The 26577-nt window shown below is 45.6% G+C and overlaps 1 protein-coding gene across 4 annotated transcripts in view; it reads left to right on the plus strand.

Moving 5' to 3' along the window:
- Positions 1 to 26577, plus strand: part of Mgat5 (mannosyl (alpha-1,6-)-glycoprotein beta-1,6-N-acetyl-glucosaminyltransferase) — a 354646-nt gene that overhangs the window by 126175 nt on the left and 201894 nt on the right. For 2 of the 4 annotated variants that reach the window (XM_004626373.2, XM_023709789.1), the window contains exons 2-3: positions 7771 to 8147; positions 23013 to 23177. In XM_004626373.2, coding sequence (XP_004626430.1) covers positions 7907 to 8147; positions 23013 to 23177 — 406 coding nt within the window. In that variant the 5' untranslated portion in view covers positions 7771 to 7906. The remainder of the gene's footprint in view (positions 1 to 7770; positions 8148 to 23012; positions 23178 to 26577) is intronic. The other 2 variants (XM_023709791.1, XM_023709790.1) reach the window with 1 other exon arrangement.

Raw genomic sequence — 26577 nt, forward strand, 5'->3', positions numbered from 1 at the left:
GGTTTGTGTTCGTATCCAGGGGTCTTCTCGTGTCTGCAGGTGTTTGATAGGTCCAGTCAGATTTGGTAATACTGTTAGTCTTAGGTGGCAAAACTGATGTAATGCTTTGATTTTTACTCTCCCTGGACATCAGTGTCTTTCACTGTATACAGATGGTTCATACATTGTTGTCCTCAGTAAAATCAATTGAAGTCCCCCAATCTGTATAAAAATATTTTGTGCATCTTGATTTATCATATTTCCTTTTAGGTTGATCATGTTAGTACCCAGTTGATTTCTGTCCCATGGTTTATCTCAGAAGCCCAGATTCACCTGGTCATGAATGAAAATGATTACTATTTTTAGAAATAGGTTGCCAAGCCCCTACACAGCTCTTAAAGTAAATTGATGTAGAGGCTGGAACGAGAAGTAGAATTTTTCACAGTTGAATCCTTAACTTCTAGAGGCCTGCCACCTTTTTATATTATGGGAGTCAGGCAATAAGCTTCCCAAACTCACAGTGTATTGCCACTTTTACCTAGCATTAAATTAGGGGAGTATTTTTATGCTTTTATATTAATAGATATGTGGGCATGAATTTTAAAAAGAAAGCATACAAAGGCTAGGGATATAGTTTAGTGGTGTAGCACTCACTGTATCTAGTGTGAAAAGGGTTCTGGGTTCAGTCCCCAAAACAACAGAAAGGCAAACTGAATGTATGAATGAACAAAAGGAGAAAAGGAAGAGGAAAGGAGAGAGGGAATAAAGGAAGGATGGAGGCATGGAAGGGAGGAGGGAAGGAAATAAGCAAAGCTGCAAGCAAGACCACCACTGAATATTAACTTCCCAACCATTGACAGAAATTCAAAGTTCAAAAATCCATCTAAAAGGATAGCCAAGGAAGTTTTGTTCTTGGTCTCTGTAGTATAAATTAATGTGTATATTGATTGTATCTGGTGTCCTAATATGTAACTTGTAAAGCTCAATCTTGACATATTTTGAGTACATATTTTAACCCAAAAGGAGGTCAAACAGTATGAAAAAGTCATTTGTCGAATCTCTGAAACATCTATCTCTAGAAATTGCAAGAGTGCTTTGGAACATACTTGCAACACAGTAATTCAGATCACCAACCCTTAATCATTCAGTTCTAGGTTCTGTGGTTCTAGAACATCCCCAACTTCATGATGTGGAAACAAAGTTATGTATGATCATATAATGCCAGTGAACAGGATAAGCTGCTGAACAGAGAGTTCCAGGCTTCTTGTGGGGTGTTTTCAGCTCCTGCTCACCATCCTTTCTGCTGTCCTTTCCTGAGATCATCTCAGAGTGACAGTGATGAAGCCAGTGGTCTCCATGGGAGGTCCCCCTGCTTGTTTTCCCTCCCCTCCTTTGTTTGGACATCCTTTTGTTCCCATAATTTCACTGCTGTGCCCCACTAGAATTTCTTTTCCTGAAGCTTTTCTCTCCTGTTTTCTTCTTTCAATACCTATTCACCAGTGTATTCACTTTAGTTTGATCCCATCTATTGAAGGCCAACTAATTTTTCACCACAGTGGGAAAAGATCTTAGGGTAAAATCTGACTTATGAGATGCAGAGTGTGGTCACAGAGTTGCTGGGGCCTTCATAGTTAGTTCATAAGGAGGTCTTGAGGCAGTGAAGGTCACTGCTTACCCATATACTGTATTTTCATCTTATTTCCGGCATTCTAGGCTTGGGTAAATTTTAGGAACGTGTCTACAGGGTGTTCAGGGTCTCACTACTACATCAGACTCGTAGTGATCCCCCTGTTTGGCAGTGCTCAATGACCATTCATTGTGTGGAAGACATAGCCATCCCTGGTATTTCTTACCCTTGTGAGGCTCCCAGAGCCAAAGGGAGAGAGCAAACAAGACTATTCCCATGAGCATTGGGCAAAAAGCTCTTCAGGAGGATCAGGAACCATAGGCATTCCATGGAAGATGTGCTGTTGCAATCTGAGAAGACTTAGGAGGCCTTTTACAGGATGTGGGGTTGAGTTGTGAGATTGGAGATAGGGGTGGGATTTGCCAAGGTAATGTGAGTACAGCTGATTTAGGATTTCCTGATTGGTACTACACAGGGTAAAGATAAACATAGGCCTCATTGCCACCATTTAAAGACTTGTGAAGAGAATAGATACGCACTGACTAAGAGCACTGTGGTCCACTGTGAGTTGTGGTAGCATTGTTCTGTGGAGCTAATCAACAAGACCAGGTACCTGTACGTGGGGCGGGCATTACTTTTCCAGGAAAGGCCACCCCCACCTTCATTCATTCTCTTAAGAGGCAGGTCAGAAGGAAGATGTGGAGCCTCATCAGGGGTAGGGTGCTAGAAATGAGATGAAAATACAGTATATGGAAGAGCAGTAACGTCCACTGCCCCAAGATCTCCTTGTGAACCGTGAAGGCCCCACATCTTCCATCTGACTTGAAAAGCCTCCTCTATCATCTGGAATGATGAACCAGAATCCCACACTCTAGATCCAGCCATGTCCAAAAAGCCCCACCTATGACCTTGTAAGACTTGGGGGGAACATTTAGACACAAGCCCTAACAGAGTCTTATTTGGCCATAAAAGGAATGAGAATGGATTATGCTAGAACATTAGGTTAGCTAAAAGTTAAGAACATTAGGTTAAGTGAAAAAGAAAAGACAGTAGCTAAAGACCATGTGTGACATGATTCCATTTACAAGAAATTTCTAGAACAGACAGATCTATGAGCCAAAAAGTATAGCAGTAGTTTCTTAGGACTGGGGTAGTAGAATGAGAATAGAGAAATTGGGGGGGGGGTGATATCTAAGCTGTGCATGTTTATTTTGGGGGTAACCAAAATGTCCTAAAATTATGACAGAAACACAGTTCTGCAGATATCCTAAAGCATTGTGCATTTTGAGAGAACAGGATGCATGAATCATATAGTTCATGACCGTTGGGACAAAGGTAAGTCCACATCTAAAGCTAAGGGTAGGAAGAGGAGAAAGCTGAAGAGCCTCCCAGGCTAACTGTAGCTTTTCTCTCATTCTTCACAGCATGCCCAGGATAGGCTGTGCAATCATTAAGGGCCAGTCACAGGCCTAGGAACAGAAAGAAATCCTCCAGATGTGGCTACTTTTTTAAAGAAGGTGGTAGTGAGGCTCAAACCCAGGGCATGGAAGCTCTCACAACCTCTAGATCAAGCTCTGAGGCCTCCCTCCTCATGGTTACTGGCCCTTCTTCTCTGGAAAATGCCAATTTTTCAAGGGAAGTAAAACATTCTGAAAGACAAACCAGTTCCAACTTTTCACATCCTCTGTTTTTTCCACATCCTCTGTTTGTGTTTTTTGACTATTGCCATCTTAATGGGTATAAAACATTATCTTGCTGTTTTTGATTTCTGTTTCCTTTAGTAATTAATGATACTGAACATCCCTTTATGTGAGGCTTTTATTGGGGTGTGGGGCTTACTTTTTAAAGTTAGGTGCCTGACATGTTTTTCCTTGCCAAAGATCTTTGACCACGTTAGGAAAGGGAGAAGTCAGAATTTACTGTCAGGAGGAGTAAGTGGGAAGGAAGAGAATGCTGCTCCTTCTGGACATAGGGGCTCAAGGACATGCGTATTGGGGTGGTTCGTGCTGTGGACAGACATGGTGTACCCATCTTGCCTCGAGGTGGGTTGGTGAAGTCATGTCCCTGGACTGTCACTAACAATGGCTGACAGTAATGTCTCCCGGGATGCACTGTGTGGTGTCTTTTGTATCTTTTGGTCTCAGTTAGCTCGAGGCCCCCAGCTGCTACGTCCAGGTAGCAGCTTCTTAGCTTGAACGACTTTCTGATGACTGCGGATCTGAGGCTTCTCCATTAACTGTATCCATTACAGATGATTGCCATTAAGTCCTTTTTTGAGACACGATTCCGTGACGATGGCCAACTTGGATCTTCCTCATTATCCTCCTATTACTGTGGGAGACAGGGGCACCTCCTGAATAACGCTTTTGATAAGTTTTAAATTCTGTCATCTTAATAGAAATTGTAGAAAGGAGTTGTAATGTGGATCTCTTTGTGTGCTTCCCATGCCGATTCTGTTATTTCACACTGTACATTCCACTAGAGGGAAGAACAGTCCTGGCAGCTCTATAGTTGCTTGAAGTTGGGTCCTTAAGTGCCCTGAACTTATGGCTAGGGATTTTCACAGCTAATATCTCTCTGATCTAGAATAATTTTATCTAAGCTGAGTTTCTTGGTGATCTCTTTGCTCATGGAACACACCAGCGAGGCGTTTGTGACTTGGTCTAGGTGAAGGTTTAGAAACCTCCATCTCCTAAAAAGCTCTTGTTGGTTCTAGCCTTTGGTCTTTCTAGGGCTTACGTTGTGCCGCCCTGAGCAGCCTCTTTGGTAAGGTTCACTGAGGAGCTGAAGTAAGGCTTCCTTTCTTTCTGTCTATACGTAATTCCTGTCAGCAGGTGGAGGTCTGACTTGAAACAGTTTAGAAAATCACCAGAAGGTGGTCTTTTTTGTGGTAACCCCTCATTTATTTGCCCTGGGAAAATCCCTTCAGTCTGGGATGCTGAACGAATGAGTATGGGTTATGAGGAAGGAAGTGCAGCCACTTCCTGAGGAAGCAGGGTCAGCACCCAGCCAGAGGGGCAGCGTCCAGAGGACCAGCGCTCCACGGCAGGCACTCCATGTAGTGTCAGCCCTCAGAGCCTGCAGCCGCGAGTGTGTGGTCTTCATGTACTTGGCGAACACATGGGGCAGGAAAGGGGGAGATGTTCTGTTGTCACAGTGCCTGGCATTCAGAAGGCAGAATAAAGTGCCGTTTAATGCCTTCCTTTGCTCGATACTGTATTGGCTCCCTGGAGTCAGGGCCTCTTTCTGAGAAGGCATATGGAGCTAGTTCCTGACTTAAGACCTTCAGCTTAAAGTTTTGCAGCTTGAGGATGTTGTGAAATTCCCCATACCCATGCAACTGCTTTTCACTTTCAGTGTAGTATTCAAGAAATTACATGGGCCAGTCAGTACTTTATTATTGATAAAGCTTTGTGTTAGATACTTTGGCCAAACTATAGGGTGACAAAAGTGTTCTGAGCACTTTTTTTAGGTAGCCCGCACTAAGCTGTGATGTTCAGTGGGTTAGGTGTATTAAATTTGCACTTACAGGATTTTCAGTTGAACCTTACTTAGGCGTTTATTAGCGTGGAACCTGTAGGTCCCTTAGAGACTGGTAAACAATCCAAGGTAGGCAGACATGTGCTTTAAGACTTTAGACCAGGAAGGGAGCACTGTAGAACAGAGCAGTGGGGAATGCGGTCTGAAGCAGAGGAGACTGGAAGTTGGGCTTAGAGAACAGGCTGGCTTGGAATTGTGTATGTACTGTGGAGGAGGGAGCCAACTGGGTGCAAAGTGCAGCTTAGTGTACTTGGGGAGCCGCCTGCAAGCAGGTCAGGGCTGTGGAGATGATTAGACACTGGCAGGTGTGTAGAATGCAGTGGGGCAGAGGGCTCGTGTTATATAGCAAAGCAAGGCGAAGAGTGAGCCTAATCACGTGGGCATTTCGGTGGCTCTGTGTGGTGAGGGATGTGTGCACCGGGGACCCAGCTGCCTGGATCAGGGGCTCAGATCTGAGTCAGCCCTCAGTGTCACCTGGGGAGCTAGCTCCTAATGAACAGACTGCCTGTCTCACCTACAAGCTTGATTCAGTAGGTCTCTACAGAGATAAGGGTGCTGATGTTTCTGAGTTAGGGATGACACTTTGACCACTAGTGGATTAGAATTGAGAGACTGGCAAACCGTTTTTGCCCAAGACCGGATGGTTAATATTTTGGGCATTGTGGACTACATAGTATCTTGGGTACGTTTTCTTCTTAGTTGCTTTCCTTTGAGCATGTATAGAGCTTTCTTGGTCTTATGCACAGGCCAGTAGGAGAGCGGAATGACGAGAGAAGGTGGACGTGCTGTACTGACCTGGGAGTCATCCTTGGTTGTCAGTTCTCTGCTACACAGCTGCTGACCTTTGCCAAGTAATCTCCCTGCATCTTTATGGCCTCATTGTTTTTTCTCTTCAAGGAGGATAGTAATGCTTAAAACTCTTTTGAGGATTTGGTGAGCTAAGGCACAAAAAGCATTTACCCCAATGCCTTGAACATAGTTCCTTTATTATTATTAGTACTAGAGATACCAACTCTGATTACTCTTCTGTAGGTGAGGGGAAGGTGGGATACTGGCCTTGCTCGTTTCTTTTCTTTCTTTCCCCTAATTTTAAAGAGAGAAAAGAATAAAAATGATACAGTTTCAAAACATAATGATAGGAAATTAAAAATGATGAATATATTGCATATTATTGTCTTGAGAGTAGTTGCTCAGACTACTAGGTTGCCCTGATCTCTTGAAAGCTAATTGCTGTAAGATTTTACTCATTCCCTTTTTATTTTTTTTTATTTTAGGGAAGAGTCTCACTAGGGTGATTTTAGGATGTTCAGGGTCTCACTACTAGATCAGACTCGTAGTGATCTGCCTGTTTACAGCCTTCCAAGAGCTGGGATTACAGGCGCACGCTGCCACGCCCAGTCTCAGTTGCCATCTCAGTGTACTCTGGGGATGGGCCTGCATGGCAGGCGTGGGGAATCAAACCCTCCGCCCCTGAGCTTGCTTGTAGGTGCTTTAATCTGATGAGCTATTTGGCCGGTCCTCATTCTCCTCTTAGACTCTATGCAAAGCAGCTTTTGAATTAAGACATGTACACTCTGAAATATACCCAAAGTTAGTCCCTTGTAGGGGACCATTGCTGAGTCTGTTTGTAAGTGGCACTTTCGTCAGTGGTGGGATCCTGGGCCCAGGATCTGGGTTGAAGGGGCAGGTAGCTACACACACGAGTAATATCGACCCAGCCTGTGCTGCTAATCAAGGGCAATCTGGTGCCTTTTGACTTTTCACTCTACCTCATGGTGAGAGTGAAAGTGAGAACCACAGACAAGCAGACAGCCAGGTGCTTCAGATTTCCTGTGCTTCAGTGTGCAGGTGGGCAGAAAGGGGTAGGTTTTGCTCGAGACAGCTGGAACAAGGGGCTCCGGATGAACTTCAGGGGTGCAGTGTGTGCTTAGCATGCTCCCCAGCCCCACAAAGCAAGGCAAAGACAAAACAGTGAACACAAAGACTATTGATGGCAACTGGAGCATTGCTCTGTGCTGGTGCAGTAGGAGAAGATACCTGGTGGCCCTGGACAGACATCTCATCTCTGAACACTGATAATGAAAGCTGGCTGTGCTCGAAGAGTTGGGGGACCTCTTCCCCTTTCGCGGCCTCCTGCTCCTGAAGGGTAGCCACTTTCCTGCTCACCTCTGCAGCTGCCGCTAGTCCTCGCCACAGGCGCATAATAATGACTCAAGCTCGAGTTACAGAAGCACAAAGTGCCCAATGATGATGTGACTCCACCCTTCCCTGTGGTTTTTGCTGACCCACAGTGAAATATCTTTCCGTCTTCTTCCCCACCTTGCAAAACAAGCTTCCTGTTTTGAACTTGGTCCAGCTGGGAGCAGCCATACTACACCTGTCAATACACTGGGATGTACATTTCCCCTCTGTATTTGCACAGTTTCTTGTCATCTGGCCAGACTTCCTCTCTCAGCTTACGGATCCTGAGTCATAACCTGAGAGACGAACCAGCAAAGTAGGGGAAAAAAGGAAGCTGATATTTGATGTAGAGTTAGACATGTGAAATCATGGCTTCTAGTTGAAGTTGCCGTATTTTTCCATAACTGACTACTTTCCTAACTTCTGCCCCTCCTCTTTTGCAGCAGAATGGACGCAAGGAAAGGAAATCAGCTGACGCAGGAGCCGGAGTGAGACCCACACAGATGTAGCCTGCACCATGAATTTGAGTCTACTTTCCAGGCATTGAGAGGCAAGGGCAGGCGAAGTTGCTGGAGAGCAATGGCCCTCTTCACTCCCTGGAAGTTGTCTTCTCAGAAGCTGGGATTTTTCCTGGTGACTTTTGGTTTCATTTGGGGGATGATGCTTCTGCATTTTACCATCCAGCAGAGAACTCAGCCTGAAAGCAGCTCCATGCTACGGGAGCAGATCTTGGACCTCAGCAAAAGGTATATCAAGGCACTGGCAGAAGAAAACAGGAATGTGGTGGACGGGCCATATGCTGGTGTCATGACAGCTTATGGTAAGTGCTAGGACATGGGGAGATACCTTTTCATTGGATGTGACTTAGCCTTGGCTTTGAAAGGACCTGGTGGCTCCCAGCCTAGGACTTGCCCTGGATTAAGTGTCCCTTACCCCTGTCTTCATGGGCAGTGAGTTGTACACAAAGGGACGCTCATGGAAAGGTAAAGCTTTGCCCTATGCAGGATTCTGAGGTCTTGTGAACACAGACACTTAGACTTTGTGCTGGGCACAGTGGTCAGGTCAGTTAGCATTTCCTCGGCTGTCCTTGCAGCTGCCTCTTCCTCCCTCAACACAGTTCTGAACTCCTTGGCCGCACGTGTGAGTGTTCAGGAGACTGCAGGAAAACATTGTCATTGTGTTTGTTTAAACAGAAGTTAATTAAGGACGGTGGGGGTGAGTGAAGAAGGTGGGAGAGAATGTTTTTGAGGCCACTGGTCAGTTCAGACCTCTCCAGCCTCGGCAGGAGGTGTGGGAGCGTATATCCCAACTGATAGTTATAAACTTCAGCTCCTTCAGATTTGATTGTTTCTGTTTCTTGCTCTTGTCTCCAGTTGCTCTCACTTTGAAAGAAAACTTTCTGTACTTTTTACTATTTTTCGGTGCCCTAAGACTTTTTGAAATGATACAGAGTATGAGAAAAATACAAAATATGTCTTATTTTTCTTTCAGTAAAATTTAGGCTTATTGTAGAAAAAGTTGGAAGCTATAAACAAAAAAAGGAGAAAAATCACACATAAGTCTACTACTTTAGGCTGTATCCACAAATAACATTTTAGTGTGTCTTTCTGGTATTTTATACACACGCACACACACAGAGATATACACAAGAATTTATTCATACAGATACTGTGTGAAACGAAACAAAAGTTGCAAATGAAATATGGATCATACTATATTTTGGAGAACTCATATCTCAGCTGACCTGAAGTCTCTTAATATCCTGAGTAGACCTGAGGTGTACAGAGTGATCTGTTGTTGTTCAGTGGCGGTCAAGTCACTGGAGCAAGACCTTGGTGGCCCCAATTTGGGGTTTGGCATATTCACGAGGTATCACAGCAGAGTGGTGTTCCGCCTCATGACCCTGCGAGGGACCACGTTTTCACCTATGTAGAGTCTAAATGATGATTCCTGGAAAAGTGCAGGGCCAGGTTATTTGGTCCAGAGAGTTCAGGCTCAGGAAATCCTATTCAATTATACGCATTTTTCTTTTTTGAAAAGTATCTAAGAAACATGATGACATGTTTCTTTTCTTTTTTTTTTTTTTTAATTGACAGTACTGGAAATTGGATCCAGGTCTTTAGTAGTGAGCTACATGTCTGACCCTTTTTATTTTTATTTTTATTTTTATTTTGAGACCAGGTTTTACCAAGTTGCCCAAAGTGGTCTCAGACCTGTGATCCTCTTGCCGCAGCCTCCAAGTAGTAGGGATTTCTAGGCATGGTCACTACCTGGCTGCATGCTAGTTATTTGATAGGAGATATCTTCTTTTGAGTGGCCTGCAGAGATATTACCTTTTAGTGCTTACTGTTGGAGTGATCTTGCTTCTTTTAATGTATTCCCTTGAAATTTGTCAGTGTGTGTCAGTACTGACTTTTATACTCACAGATAAAATGCTTACTGTTTGATGTGATAGATTAGAACAGATTCCATTTGAGAGCCCGTGCTGAAAAACAAGAAGGTAGTTTTTCAGAGGGTGGCTTTAAAAGTTCCCCACTGACTTACATCTTCTGTAATGTTTCCAGAGTAGAAATAACCAGCAAGTGCTACAAAAAAAGAATACAGCAGATTGTCACCCTTGGTGTTGCCAGCGTTCATGATGGAACAGGTGCCACGTGCTTTTTGAAAGTTTCTGGTTTTGTGTATTTCTTAGAGTACTTTTGGAGGAGAAAGAAAATAGCTCAGTAGTAATTTCTTCTGTCCATTTCAGTCAGCCCTTTTCCATGGACAGGAAGAAACCACACTAGTGGCGCATTTATAGACCTGTTTTGCTAGTTGTTTGGGCTTTTTTTATGTCTTGTGTACTGCTGAACATCTCCGGGAAGACTTCCTTCACATTCATTCGAAAGGACAAAGGTCTGGTTTTAGATTTTCAGACGCACAAAGTTTTTTGGTTTTGTTTTTTTTTTTTAATGTAACCCAAACCCCCACAGTAGCCTGCTAGAATTTCACCAGTTTTGTATGCTTGTAGTGAAGGAACTTTGCATCTCAAAGAAACCACAGGAATTCGTTCCACCTTTTTTCTTTTATAGAGAAACCATAGTACATCAGTTAATCTTTTTTTTTTCTTCTTCTTCTTCTTCTCAAAAACAAGCAGGCTTAATCAGCAAGTCTAACTCACGCTGCTAGTGTTGTCTTTCACCACATCAGCCTAATGGATCAATCAGAGTGGTGTTTGGAGCTGGTTTCTAGACTTTAATTGGGCTGTGTATATGTGCCAGAGTTATTTGGGATCGTCATGTGGTGAGGTTCCACAAAGAGTTGCTCACCTGGTACTATTTGATATTTTTGGGGTAGGGAGGTCTTCACCATGGAGGGTTGTTCATCCAAGATGAGATTTTACCGCTGGATGCCAGAAGCCTAGTTTTGACGACCAGAACATCTCTGAACAGGAGGGCATGATTGCTCCATCTGTCTCTGCTACCTTGGAGAAACATTGCGTTCAGCACAGCAGCAAGAAACACTAACACCATCTTCTTAAGGATGGTCCAAAGCCGATAACTAGTTTTCATCATTTCAAATTTGACGGCATGCTCTTCTCCTTGCCTCCTATTTCTGGGTACCAGTGATTTGGACTGAGCAAGTGGGAATGCTTTAAGGATTGGCGTGGTCCAAGGCCAGTCATGGGAAGCTGGGCGTCCAGTCTGATGACATATACATCCCTGGTCTTTGTCAGTGTTGGTAGGTAACATCGACGGGCAGCTGACAGTTAATGTCAGATAAGATGCGGGATGCTTGGTGGCTCAGCTGCAATGCAGAGCAGTGGTGAGGCTGCATGGGCCATCAGTTTGTCGTCTTGTCTTCCACGGACAGGCTGTGAAGACTTGATCTGTCTGGCCAGGATCCAGCCTGGTTTGAATGGATCTTGTAAAGAGCTGCCCCACTCGCCAAAAGGAAATCTCTCTGTCCCATCCCCATGTTGGTATAATCAGAGGTGCTCAGCATACTGTAAATGGATCCTCCGTGTCTGGGACAGGTGTTTGAAGAGTTATAGTTGCTGATTTTTGGATGCTTACTCATAGAATAAAGTTTCTGACTTCATATTGTAGAGCAGTGGTGTTCAGCAAAGTGTGCTGTATGGGCTAAGGTAAGATTGTTGTTTATCTGTGTAAGTAAAGTTTCACTGGAACACAGCCATTCTGATTTGGTTATGATGTAGGCAATGACAGAAACACACTGTTGCTAGTATTTTGTTTCAACAAGGCAACTAAAACATTCTAAATCCATCATTCAGCCGTCACCTTAGGGCATTCTACATACCATATACTCATGTTCCTCACCAGCCCAGCAATTCCTTGGGACTCCAGCGGTCTGTGCTAGAGCTGGCCAGCTATAGCCTTTGGGCAGAATCTTCCTTAAGAGCTTTTTTTTTTTTTAATATAAAAACAAACAAAAAACTGATATGTCCTAGAGACCACAAAACTTAAAATACTTACTATCCTGGCCTTTACAAAAAATATTTGTTAATTCCTGACCTCGTTTCCTAGTGTCACTTACTATCTATTGGTGTTTTCTTAGTATTCCAAGTCTCTTTTCTTTGTGTTTGCATTCATTCAAGATGTTTTTGTGAGAGCCAGCCAGATAGCTCAGCACACTAACGTGCCTACTTAGGCACATGGACTGGGGTTCGATCCTGGCGTGCCTTGCCAACCCTACCCCCAGGGTGCACTGAGACAGTAATTGAGACTGGGCGTGGTGACGCCCACCTGTAATCCCAATGCTTGGGAGGCTGAAAACAGAAAGGATCACTATGAGTCTGACCTGTGTAGTGAGACCCTGTAGACCCTGTACTAAATACATTTTAAAAAAAAAAGATATTGTAGTGAGTTACATACCTCAAATATAGCATTGCTTTTTAAAAAAAAAATTTGTAGTCATTTTTTTATCTATTTATTTATTTGGTAGAATCTCGTTATGGAGCATGGACTTGTAGTGATCCTTCTGTCTCAGCCTCCCCAGTGCTGGGATTACAGGTGTGCGTCACCACACCTGGTTTCGGTGGCTAGCACCACATGCCCGGATTTCGGGGCTTGGCACTGCTTTCAGTACCCGGGACTGAACCTGAGTCCTTGTGCTTGCCAGGCAGGCACTTAGACCCCTGAGCTATCTCCCCTAAATACAGCATTTCTTTATCCTGTGGAAATACTGCTTCTGAGTTGGAGGGTGGGAGTTGGAGTGGCGCATGTGTATAGGCTAAGTGTATGCTAAGACCATGTGTACGTAGTCTGTGCCATAGAGGTGCACACTTTTTTTTTGATGGTGATGGTGGCCATGGTCCTGGTATTGGAGTTTGAAATCAAAGTCTTCCCACTGAGGTATATCCCCAGCCTGCTTTTAATTTTTATTTTGAGCCAACGTCTTGCTCATTCACTCTGGCTGCGCTTGCACATACAGTCATCCTACCTCAGCCTCTGAGAGTGGAGGGATTATAGGCATGTGTTGTCAGCCTTGACTCCTGGCTGCTTTTCAGGTGTCCAGGAACTGTGAAGCTGGTCCGAGGTGCCGACGTTGAGGTGCCTGGAGGTGCTGGCTGTGAGTTGTTAGCTGAACAAATATTCAAAGGAAGATACAGACAGCCCCATCTTGAATTGTTCTACTTTCGGACCTTGCAGGAGTATGTGCGTTTCACTTTCAGTGTAGTATTCACACTAAGGAGGTGTTCCTCGCTTCATTATACGATGAGCCTCAACCGATGATTTTGCCTATGTTAATACAAGTCTTCGGAGTTGGTAGGTGAGGCTGAGCCATGCTGTTCCGTATCTTAGATGCATTAAGTGCATTTTTAAGATGCTTTTGGCATAAGTGCCTGCCCAGCAAATGCAAGATCCTAAGTTCAATCCCTGGTGAAAACAAAAACTAAGATGTTTTCAGCTTGGGTGGGCTTATCTGGATGTAACCCCATAGTAAGTCACTAAGCATCTGTAGAAGAAAGTTTCAGAGAGTACCTTGCCGTCCCTCCACCCTTCCCTGTTTGGATGATTTAAAAGAGAGCCGTGAGCTTTCTGGAACCTGGAAGTGTAGGAGTGCTGCTGGACCAGCCACCCTTTGTTCAGGGTGCAGAGGACATTTCTGTGTTTCTCCATCACTGTGGAGAGGCCTGTGTTGCCTTTTGCTTCCTGGCCACATGCAAGACCAGAGCCTGCTACAGTTCGGCCTCATCAGGCTCCCCCTGCCCAGTACAGCTGAGGCCAGGCCCATCAGTGAGTGACATTGCAGGACTTGTGTCAAGAATGATACCTCTCGCACCAGTCAATGCCGTTCTTGTTTCTGAAGTGAATTGATCTCTGTCTCCAATGTCCTGCCCCAAATTCTGATCCCTAGTGGTCACCTCTTACCTAACAGGGCAGGGCTGATCCACTTCTGTTCTCTGGGGATAATAATGGAGACCTGAGGCCAGGTGAGAGTCCCCTTGAGGTCCATGCACGTCTCTCTCACTCTTTTGGGTCTCACGTGCTTGCCTCTGAGCACTGGGACCCTTGCCCCTGGGGAGGCCTTGGAAGTCTAGACTTACTCTGCTCTGAGTGCTCGGCTTCTCCCAGCTGGACCTGGGTTTTACCGGCTGATTGCCGAACTACTTCTTGCTCTCCAGTGCTGTGGCCTGCTCTTTCTTGCCTTCTGCCAGCATCTAGATTCCCCACGCTTCATCCACTAGGTCAGTGACGGCGAACCTTTTAGAGATCGCATGCTCAAACTGCATCCCCAAGCCCACTTATTTATTGCTGAGTGACAGTGCAACACTTAAACCTGATTGCCTGATGCCCAGCTGCTGGGGTGATTTGGCTTGAGTGCTGACAGAGATGGCTTTGTGTGCCTGCTGTGGGGTGTGTGTCATGGGCTTGCCACCACTGCCCTAGGTGGGCTCCTTCACTGGCTCTTACACTTTGATCCAGGCCATGGAGGAAGTGTCTGCTGGTGTGCGCCAAGTATCGTCTAGGCTGTGGGCCCACAGCAGGGTTGGAGACTGACAGTGTCCCTGTGTGTCGTATGATGGGAGGAATGTGATGAAGTAACTGAGGGACTGCTTTGCCTTGGAAGGTCAGAGAGCATTGTTCTCTTTATGTGTCTTTTAACCTGAATGGCAACGGAACAGCTGCTCGGGGTGGGGGCAGGGAGGCCAGGGCAGTACATGCCTGGCGGATGGATGCACAGGTTCGTCAGGCTGAGACACATACATGCTCCAGGGGCAGAACAGAGGTTCCAGCCGCTGGCCGCAGTGGGCAAGGGCAGTGTGAGGGGTGGTGAGGGTGTAGAAGTGATAGCTTGCAGTGGCCCTGCAGGCTGTGATGAGTAGGAGGGCGGGCAGGCAGAGAGGTGCTTGTGAGTAGCCTGGGGTCGGCCCCACCTTGTCACCCTGCCCTGTTCTGCGAGGAAGGAAGAATTTGCTTCTGTGTTCATAAGGAAGTACAGGGTGCAGGCAGAGAACCAGGGTTGTGGGTGGTGAAGCAGCGCTGGGCTTTTGGTAGCAGGGCAGGGAGTGGTGGAGATATCGGCGCTCGGGGTTCCTGCTGGCCCTCACCAGCCTGGATGCCTGTGTCACAGATGCCCTTTCCACTGGGTACTACCAGAGGTGATCTGAAAGCGTAGCAGCTGTCCTATGCTGCAGACCCAGGACATTCTGAGACTCAGATAAGAGCTCTTACATGGCTTTCTAAATTTGAACTCTTTTTGACTCTGCTTCTGCTGATAGGATCGAGGGACCATTTTGGAAAGCCCTGGGACTTTCGTAAGATAATAGGGAAAACCACAATCGCTGAGGTACCAATTCCTGCCCGTGAGGGAAAATGCACTGTTTTGGGGGAGAGACTGGGAGGAAAAAATAGCCAGGCAGTCTGAGAAGACTTTTGTCACTGCACAACGATGCTTCTGGTGTGATGAAGGAAGGGCTCACTGTTCAGGAGAGCCTGAGAGCCAAAAGTGGGCTGCTCTTTGGCGTGGGGCTCTTCTGGCCGTGCTGTGGACAATGGAGCTGCTCTGCTTCCCTCTCTAGCTTCCCCTTCTAAGCCAGGACGAGCCCGAAGGGCACTTGGCATGGCCAGTGCTCTGAGGAGACTTGGAAGCGTTCTAGACAAGCAGGTCAGGTGGAACACGGGGATCGTCCTGCGCTCTGCGGCTCCGAGGCCTTTGCCTTCACACCTCCATTCAAGTTGTGTTGTGAAGGGATGCGAGTGGGTGGCACTGTGTCTTCCCCTCACCCTGTGGCCGTAGCTTGGCACAGCTCTTTCCTCCTCCTCACTTGTGTCATAGTGCTCTCTTCTTGTCAGCTGGCTGAGCAGTCCTGCTGCCACCGGGTACCCTTGCACATCCACCCGGCACACAGTAGGAGCTGGGGGAGAATGAGGCCCTTACCACAAACTCTGTGACTACCTGTCTGGGTGGCACCATTGCAGCTGGGACTAATCTGAGAATCGTAGACTGTCAGTAGAGGAGCAGGAAATAGAAGAAATTCCCCATGGACTGTATCCAGGAGGCTCCGAGTGGGTGGGTATTAGGCATGATCCTGACACGGGAGCTGTTGTTTATTCTGGAAGGCGGTTAGGAGCTCTTTCCATGTAGGGCAGGGGCCAGAGGAATGCATGCCATGGTAGGTTTGTGACCTTGAGCGAGTCCCTTGCCCCTGTGACGCAGAGGATGTCGTGTCATTCATCTCATAGGACTGTTGTTGGGGTTTAGAGGTGACATTTGCTAAGGCACGCACTGCTACGGTGTATGTGTCGTTCTTAATTCCCCTAACTCTGGCCTGGATGTACCTGCATCTGTTACCATCCCACCAAAACTGCTGACCTAGCAAGCTTAGCTATTTGAACAGTGTTGTAGGGTCCTGAGTATGAAGCTGTCCCTAGCATTTGTAGGAATGGGGCACAACCATACTGGGAAGAGTACGTCCTGCTCCAGAGAAAGGCAGGCTTGCCACCCCCACCCTAAATAAGGAGGGGTAATCGTCATTACCATAGTCAAGAGAGATTTTTGTGTGTGTGCTTGCTTCAGCCAGCAAGTATATAAAGGAGTTTTTCTGGTGTGTGTGGGGGTGTGGTGAACAGGCTGGGTGACTGAGCTGACTCAGTGGATCTTAGCAGGGTGGTGGTGTTACGGAGTGGTGTGAGACGTGTCAGTACCCGCGGAAGATGTGGTCCCCGTGGTCCGGTTGGAGCCCTTGAGTGACAATGGCCTTTACTTCACAGCACCTCTGAGTCCCTGTCTTCTTCTAAAGCAAGAGCTAAAATTCATACAGCCAGCAAGATGATAGGAAACAACCCACGACCTCCATTTTGGATTTTTACAAATTCTGTAAAGTGGTTGCTGTCTTCAGCAGACCACGTAGTATCTGTCTGAGATTCTGTGTCTAGAAAGTTCTGAAGCAATAATGACAGCCCCTGTATCTCCTTAGGGTAAGTGTTTGTCTAAATGTAAATTCGGGTCAGAGCTTAAAGCCATTCTGCTAACTGGGCAAAGAACTGTGGTCGGCGACATCGGCTGTCCCAGCTGCTGCTGACTTGCAGTAAGTGTGCCGTGCAGTTCAGGTGCACGCTCCTTCTGCCTCCGATGCAGGCTGACATTGGTGCTTTCATATGCAGGCAGCTGCCCACCATGTGGCCTTAAAATGCAAATGAGATAAGGCAGTGAATTTCACTTAGAGTTTCAGGTGCACCTCATCCTACCCTGCAGGAAGGTTCTTGTGGCCAGTGTCGGAGTGTTCTGAGACTAAAAATGACGGTACTGGCTGCCTGTTTAAACTAGCATTTCATGCCCATGCAGCTTTGAAAGTAATATGAATTTTTATATAAAATTGAGAACACAGGAGCAGTTATAAAGAATGAAAAACAAAAATACTTTTTACCCCAAATCCAGATGTTACCATTAATAAAATTTCATTTCTCTCTGGTCCTTTTTTTGGTAGCCACATGTTTATGTATGTACATGCATGTGTACACACTGATGTGCAGGGACATGCATGTGTAGGTGCATGTATGCGCTTCCTTTAAAAATAGGGATCACACATTATATACACCCTTGAAAAGTTATTTTTGTTAGTTTCTCTCATGCCATCAGTTAATAGTTGTGTTTTCCCCTTGTCACATGCCCATTTACTAGGCTCTTATTGAACCTGATAGTAATAGCTACCGGCCATAAGCAGAGATGACAAGACCAACCAACCCGCTCTGCCTTCCCTGAGTTTACAATCTCGTGATTTATTCTGTCTTATGAATGGATGACATAATGTAATTTGATCTTTTCATTGAGTATTTGAGTAGTTTCCAGTCCTTATCTGTAATAAATAACACTGTTCTCTTTTATAAATAGCAGTGCTTTGTACGTAATGACCTTGTACGGAATGAATGAACTGTATTTTGGTCTTTAGTATCATAGTATTTTTTTTTTTGTGGAAAGGTCACTTTAAAATTAATTAAAAATCTATAATTGATGAGACTTGATGTTGCTAGCAGTTGATGGGAATGAGAGGTTGAGGTGAATTCTTTTTTCATTAGCACCTCCCTTTCTCATTACCACCCTGCCTTTGCATCTTTCTCCAGAGCAGCTCTGCTTGCTGCTCTCTGGCTCTGTTGTTCATGCTCTGTCTCTTGGGGGGGAGGGGGGGGGCAGACGTGGTGAAAAGGGATTTGAGTTAGGAGCCAGAACAGATGTAAATTGTTTTTGGCAGCGCAGATGCAAGTCCTTGTTCCCTGTGTAGTTAGTTCAGTGCCACTGGATCATGGCAGCCAGGCCTTCAAGGTATATCTCTCCCTTGGCTTTCCCCATGCAACCTGTTCTTCGGGTGGCTTCTGTAGATTCTTCTCTAGCTTATGGAAGGAGGGCTTTGGTGGCTGGCTTCACCCAGTGAATGTGGTGATAAACAGCAAGGCTGAGGACACCTGGCCTGGAGGCATGTCCCAGGGAAAATGAAGTGGGAGGCAGCACAGAAGTCCCCAGATATAGCACTTCTTGGTAACTTCTCAAATACTGATTGATTTGGTGGTACAAAAATCAGGGTCTGTGACCCAGTCTCCTGCTGTAGCTGACATCTATAAACCTTAATCTACTAGCCCGGCCCTGTTTCCATGGAGATCCCTTCTCTTGAATTCCGCACAGGGAGAAGAGCCTGGCCAGAGCGATACCTCCTTATCTGTCCTATTCAGAGTTATGGCAGCCCCTTCCAGCCTCATGTTCACTTGATGTCCTGGTTTCCAGAAAACAAAGACTTGGAAGCTGCCAGAGCAGCACCACCTGCTCTAATGTGGCTCAATCGATCTCCCCATGTATCAAGGACGCTCTAACATGATAGAATCCAAAGCCTGCTTTCTCTCGCGGGGCATGTTGAATGTTTTCTACTTCCTTGATCTCATCTTTATCATGTGTGTAGAGTTTTAGGAGCAAAGAACTAAGGTCGTAATATTGAGATTAAATCTTTATTGCTAAGGCTTTGAAACACAAACAGAATTTTAAAAGCTCATTAGTAAATGAAAATTGTGATCCTGCTGAGGATACATTTTACTGCTATAATAACTATTAAAAAACAGCGACAAATACAGAAATACTATAGTGGAATTTAGAGGAATATTTTTCACCCTCGTTTTCTTATTAAGGTCTATAGAAATTATATATTTTGGTCTGCAGTCTCACTGTATAAACAAGCTCACATTAAGACTAAACATAGAAATACTGTACTATTTATTTAAAATTGCAGTAAAGCTATTAGCAATTTTTGCAGTTATAAAATTATAACTGTAAAATACAAAGGTGAGAAATAATTTCATCACCCAGAAAGGCATAACTTGTGGGAGAGCTAGTGTTCATTATCTGTGGAAGTGCTATAGTTTGTTTACTTGTTTCATTTATTCACTCAGCGTGAAACGTATTCGTTGAGTGCTACAGCGTGCCAGGTGCTGTGCTTCGTTGGTAAAGATGCTGTCTTACCTTTTTTCATTATTGAGACAAAATAGCCACTCTCACAGGTAAAGGAGCAAAGATTTATTTAGGTGGCAGTTTGTAGAGGTTTCAGTCCGTAATTAACTGGCTGCAAGGCAGGGTGGCCTGGCAGACAGGCATCGTGGAGGAAGAGCAGTTCGTGGTGAACAGAAGGTAGCACAGCAAGCAAGCAAGCAAGCAAGCGAGGAACCTGAGCAGCTTCTTTCTGCTCCTTTTGTTGCTCTACCTGGTCTACCAGGATCGGGGTGGTGCCAAACATAATGGGTTGGGTGGACTGACCTGTGCCTGGAAGAACCTGACAATTACTTGTCCTTTCTGTGCTCTGGCTGGTTTCTTTGGAGACTGAGAATGGGAGCAGCCACATGTTCGTCTTCTTTTTTTTTTTTTTTAATTATTTATTTATTTGTGGGGGGGGCAGCTCAACCCACCAGGGGGCGGGGCTGGCTGGCATGTCATGCTGGGGGATTGAACCGGGGTTCCTGTGCTTTGCTAAGCTTGTTCTAAGTAGGTGCTTTAGACCACTGAGCCGGTTTTTTGGCCAAACTGGGGATTGAACTCAGGCCCTTGCGCTTGCCAGGGAAGCACTTATTCCACTGAGCCATCTCCCTGGCCGGCTGACATGTTCGTCTTCTCTCGTAGCAGTGAGTTAATCTGTGCGAGTGCTTAGGGCAGAGACTGGGCGCACAGACGGAACTCACTAGGCAGTGCTGTTATTGGGGCCATACTTGTCCTGGTGAGCGTCAGCACCTTCTGGGTCATCACAAATGGCCTTATTCACATTGTGTGACAGAGTCACAGAAGGCCAGTTGGCAGCAGGTAGGATGCAGTCAAAGGAGGCAGGTCACACTTGCTGGTAGACTGTAGTTTGAGAATTGAGAGAGAAAGCCTTACTTGGTGACGTGACAGCTTCATATCCTACCTAAGGTGTGTTTCATCAGTGACTAACCCTGACAGTTACGGGTCAGGACTCTCCCACGGCGGTGGTCTCTGAACAAGGTTCCACAGGGTTACCAGCCCCCAGGAGCCTCTGAACTGGCTCCTCTTTCCTCCACACTCCTGTGGCAGGAGGGCTGGCCTCCAGCTCCGCTGCTTCTCCCCGTGTTTCTAGCACGGCCTCGATACATGGCAGTCAGACCAGTGCAAGGCACTCAGCGGCTTCTCACTCTTGCGATAGCGGCACAGAGGGGCTGTGGAGCATATGAGAGTGGGAAGAATGTGTGTAATTTAACTGGCCTAAAATGGAGGCCTTTTGGCCACCCCAGGGGCATTCAGCAGTGTTGAGACAGTTTTAGTTGTAATGTTTATGACCTGCTTATTGTCACCTTGTAGGAAGAAGCCAGTGAGGCTGGCTGCCAGACTTCCAGCAAAGGAAGCATAGGAAAGTCACTACAGCAAAGGCTGACCTGACCCACACGGCCAGGAGGGCCGAGGTCAGGAACCTCAGAATTGGCCCATGCTCAAGCCTGTCTGGTGAACGCCAACTCCTGTAGTACCGTAGTAGCTTGCTGTTGTAACACGGATTCTAGCTGACCAGTGATGTGGGCTTTAGACAGAGTGGGTGAGATGGGAGATTGGTATGTCTCGAATCTGAATAGTGCTGCTTTCTGCCAAGTTTATACCCTTCTCATGGGCACAGTTGCCCCCGTCTGTGTAGCTGGCCTCCAGTAATCTTCAGAACTCAGGAGACCCAGTGAACTCACAGTGGCAGAGCCCAGTGGCGGCCAGCTCCCGCTGTCCATGCCAGGTAATGATGTACCAGGGATGGACTGAGTCAGGCTGAGTATGGGAGAGTGATCTCCTGTATGTAATAAATAATAAAGCTTTGTGACACCCAAGGAAAGTCTTTAGCAGGATGAGACCGTTTTCCAGAGGGAGGTTTTATTTTATTTTGTATTTAGCAGGCAGTTGTGCAGTGCTTATTACATGCTAGGCAGTGTTGAAAATAACTTTTAAGTTTTTCTTTTTTTAATGGTGGCCATCAAATCCAGGCACCTGTGCATTCCTGGCATGTGCTTTACTGCTGAGAAATACCCCTAGCTCTCCTAAGTCCCAAGGAGGGAAGTCTATCCATGTCACTGTTATATAGACAAAGAAACAGGAGTGAAGATCCAGAACTCAAACCCAGGAAGTCTAGCTCCAGAGTTTGGGGCCTTAATTATTATGTGATAGATGAAAGACTGAATTTCATACTTGAACTTTGTCTGAACCTCAATTTTTATGATCTGTAAAATGGAGTCGTACATGCATCACAGGAGGAGTAAGGATAAAACAGGATTGCGTATGTACACGGGTGACATTTGATAGGCAGTTAGACTTGAGTTCTCCACCCTCATTTTATGCCAGGCCCAGTGTTCATCCCTTGGGTTTGAGCACTGTGAGTGGCTCGTGTGTATTTCATCTTCTTTCGTGAGATGGTTGAGTACGACCACAGGAAGGGCACAGGAGAAGCTGGCCTGTTCACAGGACCTGCAGACAAGCACTGCACACCGTGGGAGGTCACATGGAAGACACCAGGATCCCCCTGAGGCAGATGCAGGGGGAGGGGGGAAGGCTTGGGCCACTCCCCTTCTCAGGGCATTTTTGGAAAGGCAGGTTTCTGTCTGGCTGGTTTGGATAATGTCAGTGAGATCTGGGCTCTAGTGATGGTCCCTCATCCAGTCACCCAACCCAGGAGCCATTAAAGTAGAGGAACATTTGTCTCCTGGAGTGTGCAGATCAGATCCTGATGGCGTAGCTCTGGCGTGGTTAGTTTGCATTGTCAGAGAATATTCAAGGCTGGACTGTGTGCTGTCTCTAAGAACTGGCTTGCTCTGGAGGGACAGCCAGAAAAGTTTGTGAAAATATTAAATGCATCATTAAATACAAAGAATTGAAAAAATTAAGTACCTGTAAGACACATGAAATATCCAGAAAATGCCTGGGATTTTCATATGAATAGATGGATGGATGGACGGATGGACAGATGGACAGATGAATGGACAGGGTGCTGTGGACCCCATGAAAAAGTCTAATGTTTGACGTTGGGATGAGATTTCTTCACAAGCAAGACTTCCAGAATAAAAATGTGGATTTAGTGTACAGTTTTTAGTCTGCTTAAGTGATGCATTCTGTAAACCGTAAGGAACACAGACTTGCATGTTGATTGCGTGTCTGTTTCTGTTCTAATGAGTTTTTCTCTCTGCCTGGAAGCACCTCGGCCTGGGGGAATTGATCAGGTGTGTGCTTACTTCCCAGACAGATCAGACACCTGCTCTGCTGTCCACAGAATGGAAGAAGACACTTCTCATTTGTCTTAATTCGGGTTTCTTCACCATCTGCCCCTCACACCGGCACTTCTCACCCGGCCAAATTCTGCTTCCTAAGTGGGACTGGCTTCTGCTCACGGGTGGCTTTCCTCTCGTCCATCTGCCCTTGCAACATGGGCAAGTCCTGTATATTTCTTTCATTCCAAAAATGTAGGGCGCAGCAGAGAACCCAACAATAAAAGCAACAGGGAGCTGGAGCTGGAAGCTGCACTGAGACCTTGCTCACCCGTGAGTCGTTGTTCTGTGTGTTGTAACCGCAGGGCTACATGGAGAAGGATTTCAGTACAGTGTGTGGCAGGGCGCGGGTACCAGAGATTAGCCCCAGCCTGTGTTTCATAATATTTTATTCTCCATGTTGAAAATGGAGAGTCAGGCAGATAAATACAGGCTATGAAATCTTTTTAAATTTTCTCTTACAGATCTGAAGAAAACACTTGCTGTGTTATTGGATAACATTTTGCAGCGCATCGGCAAGCTGGAGTCGAAGGTGGACAATCTTGTTATCAATGGCACAGGAACAAACTTAACCAACTCCACCACAGCTGTTCCCAGTTTGGTAGCACTTGAGAAAATTAATGTGGCAGGTAAGAGTGGCACTTGTGGGTGCTGATGCGGGGTTGAACCTGCCTACTCTGGACAAGGGAGAGAATACAGCACAGTAGATCTTATTGGTGCAATACAAGTTGCATAAACTTGGTGTGGCTTTTGGGAAGATAACTTTGAACTTATTTGGGTATAGCAGGTGTTCGGATGCTTTTATGTCTTTGTCATGATGTGTAATATCCGGTGGTTTCTCTGACATATTTACATAGAATGAGCTCCTGGAATTAACTTCTAATGAGAAAATTCACAGAGTAGATTAAATGGAGCATAGCTTATCTGAGAAGCACCTGTTGCTTAGAGTTCCTTCCTCTTTCTCACCACCGTCCAACAATTTCAGAAGTCTGCTATATTTAAAAGCTTCACTCCCATTATTAAAGTACATCTATTATCGCAGAAGATGTCTCCTGTGTGTATATGGAGCAGTAGAAATTCTGGAACTGCCTTTTAGGAGATAAATGGGCCTGCCTAATTCTGTCCAGTTCCTTAACCACTTAGGGACACCATCACGCATTTTCGCCTGGAATGCTTTTTGTGTGAGCCCTTCTTGAAGTTGGAATCTTGGGCAATGGAAGGGAACTGAATCAAAAGTAAACCTAAGTCATATAGGGCATGCCATTGTTCAGAATGTCACTGTCTGCAACTCATTGGGCACACCGTTATATCATGTGCTCCGAGGGTGCCCTCGGGGTATTTGTGCTTGAACCAGGACTGCTTTTTTTAGGGGACCATTGTATCCTAGGAACTCAGGACAAAGCAAAAGGCCGAGTTAGGAGGTCCTCTGGATGAATGGATGTGGACAAGCTGTCTGTGTAGTTCTGGTGCCTGGTAGACTTGACTCTAATTAAGGGATGAAGTAACTGGGTTACTTCTGAAACTTAAAAAAAACAAGTTTAATACACTTCATAGCTTATTTTACTCTCCTTCTTGTAAAAATTTACAGAGTCAAATAGGAGCTATTCTTTTCCTTTCTCATCTCCCAGTGTCAAAACATTTGTTTCTCATTATGCAAGCTGGTTGTATTACCTTTTCCTTATGTTCTTTGCCCTTTAGCAAATTATAAGTTGCAAAATATATTTCTAATAATCCAAAGTACCCAACCAAACAGAAGTGTTAAAAATAACTTTTAATTACAACATAGGGACAGTGTCATCTAGGCCATAAATTCCATCTTCCCTGCAGTCTTTAACACCTTCTGTAATTAGACAAGAAAACCTCCTGTTGTTTTGAGCAGCTTATTAATAAATGGGATACAGACCTTTTTCACCTCCACTCCCCACGCCCATTCCCAGTAGAAGATGCTATTGGAGAGGTCCTGTCTGACTTCATCATAGTTCTGCATTATCTGATGTTGGCGGTACAGTGGGGTGTTCTGTCATTAATTTTGCTGCCACTCTGTCCATAACTTAAGGCCTGCATACCTCCTTCTCTCATCCTTCTGGGGGGTCTGCTACCTATAACTGTCCTTTTGACTGCTGATTCACAGAGACATTTCAAGTCTTAGGATGCAGAATAATGGTGGACCTCGAAGAATGACATAAGAGTGATTTGGTGGCTACTTCTTTCAAGTGGAATACTGACCTTGTGTACTGGGATAGCCTAACTCAGCTGATAAATACTTCTTGCGTATGTGCTCTAAGCCATTGGCTCACAGTGGAACTCTATTGGCTCACAGTGGAACCAGTCTATTGTACTTTTCTGCTTTTGAGGTAATAGAAGGCTTGAAGTTCTGCGTTTAATATGAACTTCATTCTCACACCTGTATGCCTCTTGTGTGTGTTGGCTACAGTCCATATCTTCAGGACTTCTTTGTTCATCTGTTATAGTAATAATACTTGTGCCTATAGAAACAGCGTGCCCAGGGGTGGGGGCAGTGGGGCATATAGTACCGGGGATGAAACTCCGGTCCCTGTGCTTGCCTGAGCAGGTGCTTAGTCCGCTGAGCTATCTTGCTGGCCCTAAAATGCTGATTTTGATTTTTGATTTTTTTTTTTAATGTATATGGTACAGAGTCATACTCTGCAGCTAAGACTCCAGTCCTCCTGTTTTTAGCCCCTCCAGCACTGGGATTACAAGTCTGCACTACATGCCTGGTCTTGGTGGCTGGCTCAGTGCGCTCAGGGGCGGGGCTGGCACGGCCCATGATACTGGGGATCGAGCCCGTCCCTGTGATTGCCTGAGCAGGCGCTTAGTCCTCTGATCTATCTTACTCGTAGTGTTTACTCCATTGCTCCTGCTTCCGTTTGTAAATTAAGGGATTGAGTCTGTAATAAGACCCCACTGTTTCCTAAGAGGTCCTAGAGAAAGAGACTGTTTCCTGGGGTAATTAATAACCTCCTTGATAGGAAATTCTTTGTTCTTTGGGTCTGTGCCTGGAGCTGGCCTTTGTAAAGTAGGTCCCTCTCTGTGCTTATATGTCCTTTTCTCAAGGATACTGTCTCGGTTACTTTTCTCTTGTTGCTGGGACAGAATACCCAACACCCAAAATTAAGGAAGGAAAGGTTTATGTAGCTCACAGTAGAGGTTTCAGTCCATACTCAGTTGGCTCCCTGGTAGAGTGGCACATGGAAGAGGGCAGCCACTTGTGGAGGCAGAAAATAGCGGAGAGCAAAGGGAGTGGCTGGGGCAGTTAACAAGCCTCTCTTCCTCCCTTGTATTGTATGCATAGTACCACCCCAGGGTGGGTGTAGCACTCCTAAGCATAATCCCCACATTGGATCGTGAATTAACACAAACTCTAGAAGCTGCCCCAATGACTGCATGAGGCTTGTGGGGGGTCCGGGGGGACCTGGACACAAACTCTTAACAGATACCTCGGTCAGAGCGAATATCAGTATGTTGGGCACCCTCTTGTGTTTACTCCATATGGTGGTGGTCCATTTCATCTCATCGGTTAGCCATTTAGTCATTTGTCTTACACCAAAACGAAGGCTGAGAATTTAAATGGATAGGCCTCATTTATGAGTACAGTAGTTTGTTATTGTTTTTCTGCCTTCTTTCTGGCCCATGGTTGTACTGCTGGTCCTCTGAGCTCTCTTGCCATCTCACAAATGGCTCTTGAGCTGTGAGAGAGTTCATTTTTATGGGGTTCCAATCCTAGCTGTGTGAAGTTTTTCTTTCTCCTTTCCTGCATTAAGACATGTGGTAATTGCTCAGAAATGTTCTCCCTGGTGTGTCTTTATTGCTTACTCTGTGTCTCATTGCTCACTGATGTTTCTGATTGCTTACTGTTGTGTCTTATTGCTTGCTGATATATCTTCTGGTTGACTATAAACTGTTTCTAAATTGGGTACCATAGCAGTTAAGAAGGGTTCCCTAAAGTTACTTTCTTTAAAAGTACAGCTTGCTACTTGCGCTCTCTCTCTCTCTCTCTCTCTCTCTCTC

This window comes from Octodon degus, unplaced genomic scaffold (assembly GCF_000260255.1).
Source record: "Octodon degus isolate 3935 unplaced genomic scaffold, OctDeg1.0 scaffold00014, whole genome shotgun sequence".
Taxonomy (NCBI): Eukaryota; Metazoa; Chordata; class Mammalia; order Rodentia; family Octodontidae; genus Octodon; species Octodon degus.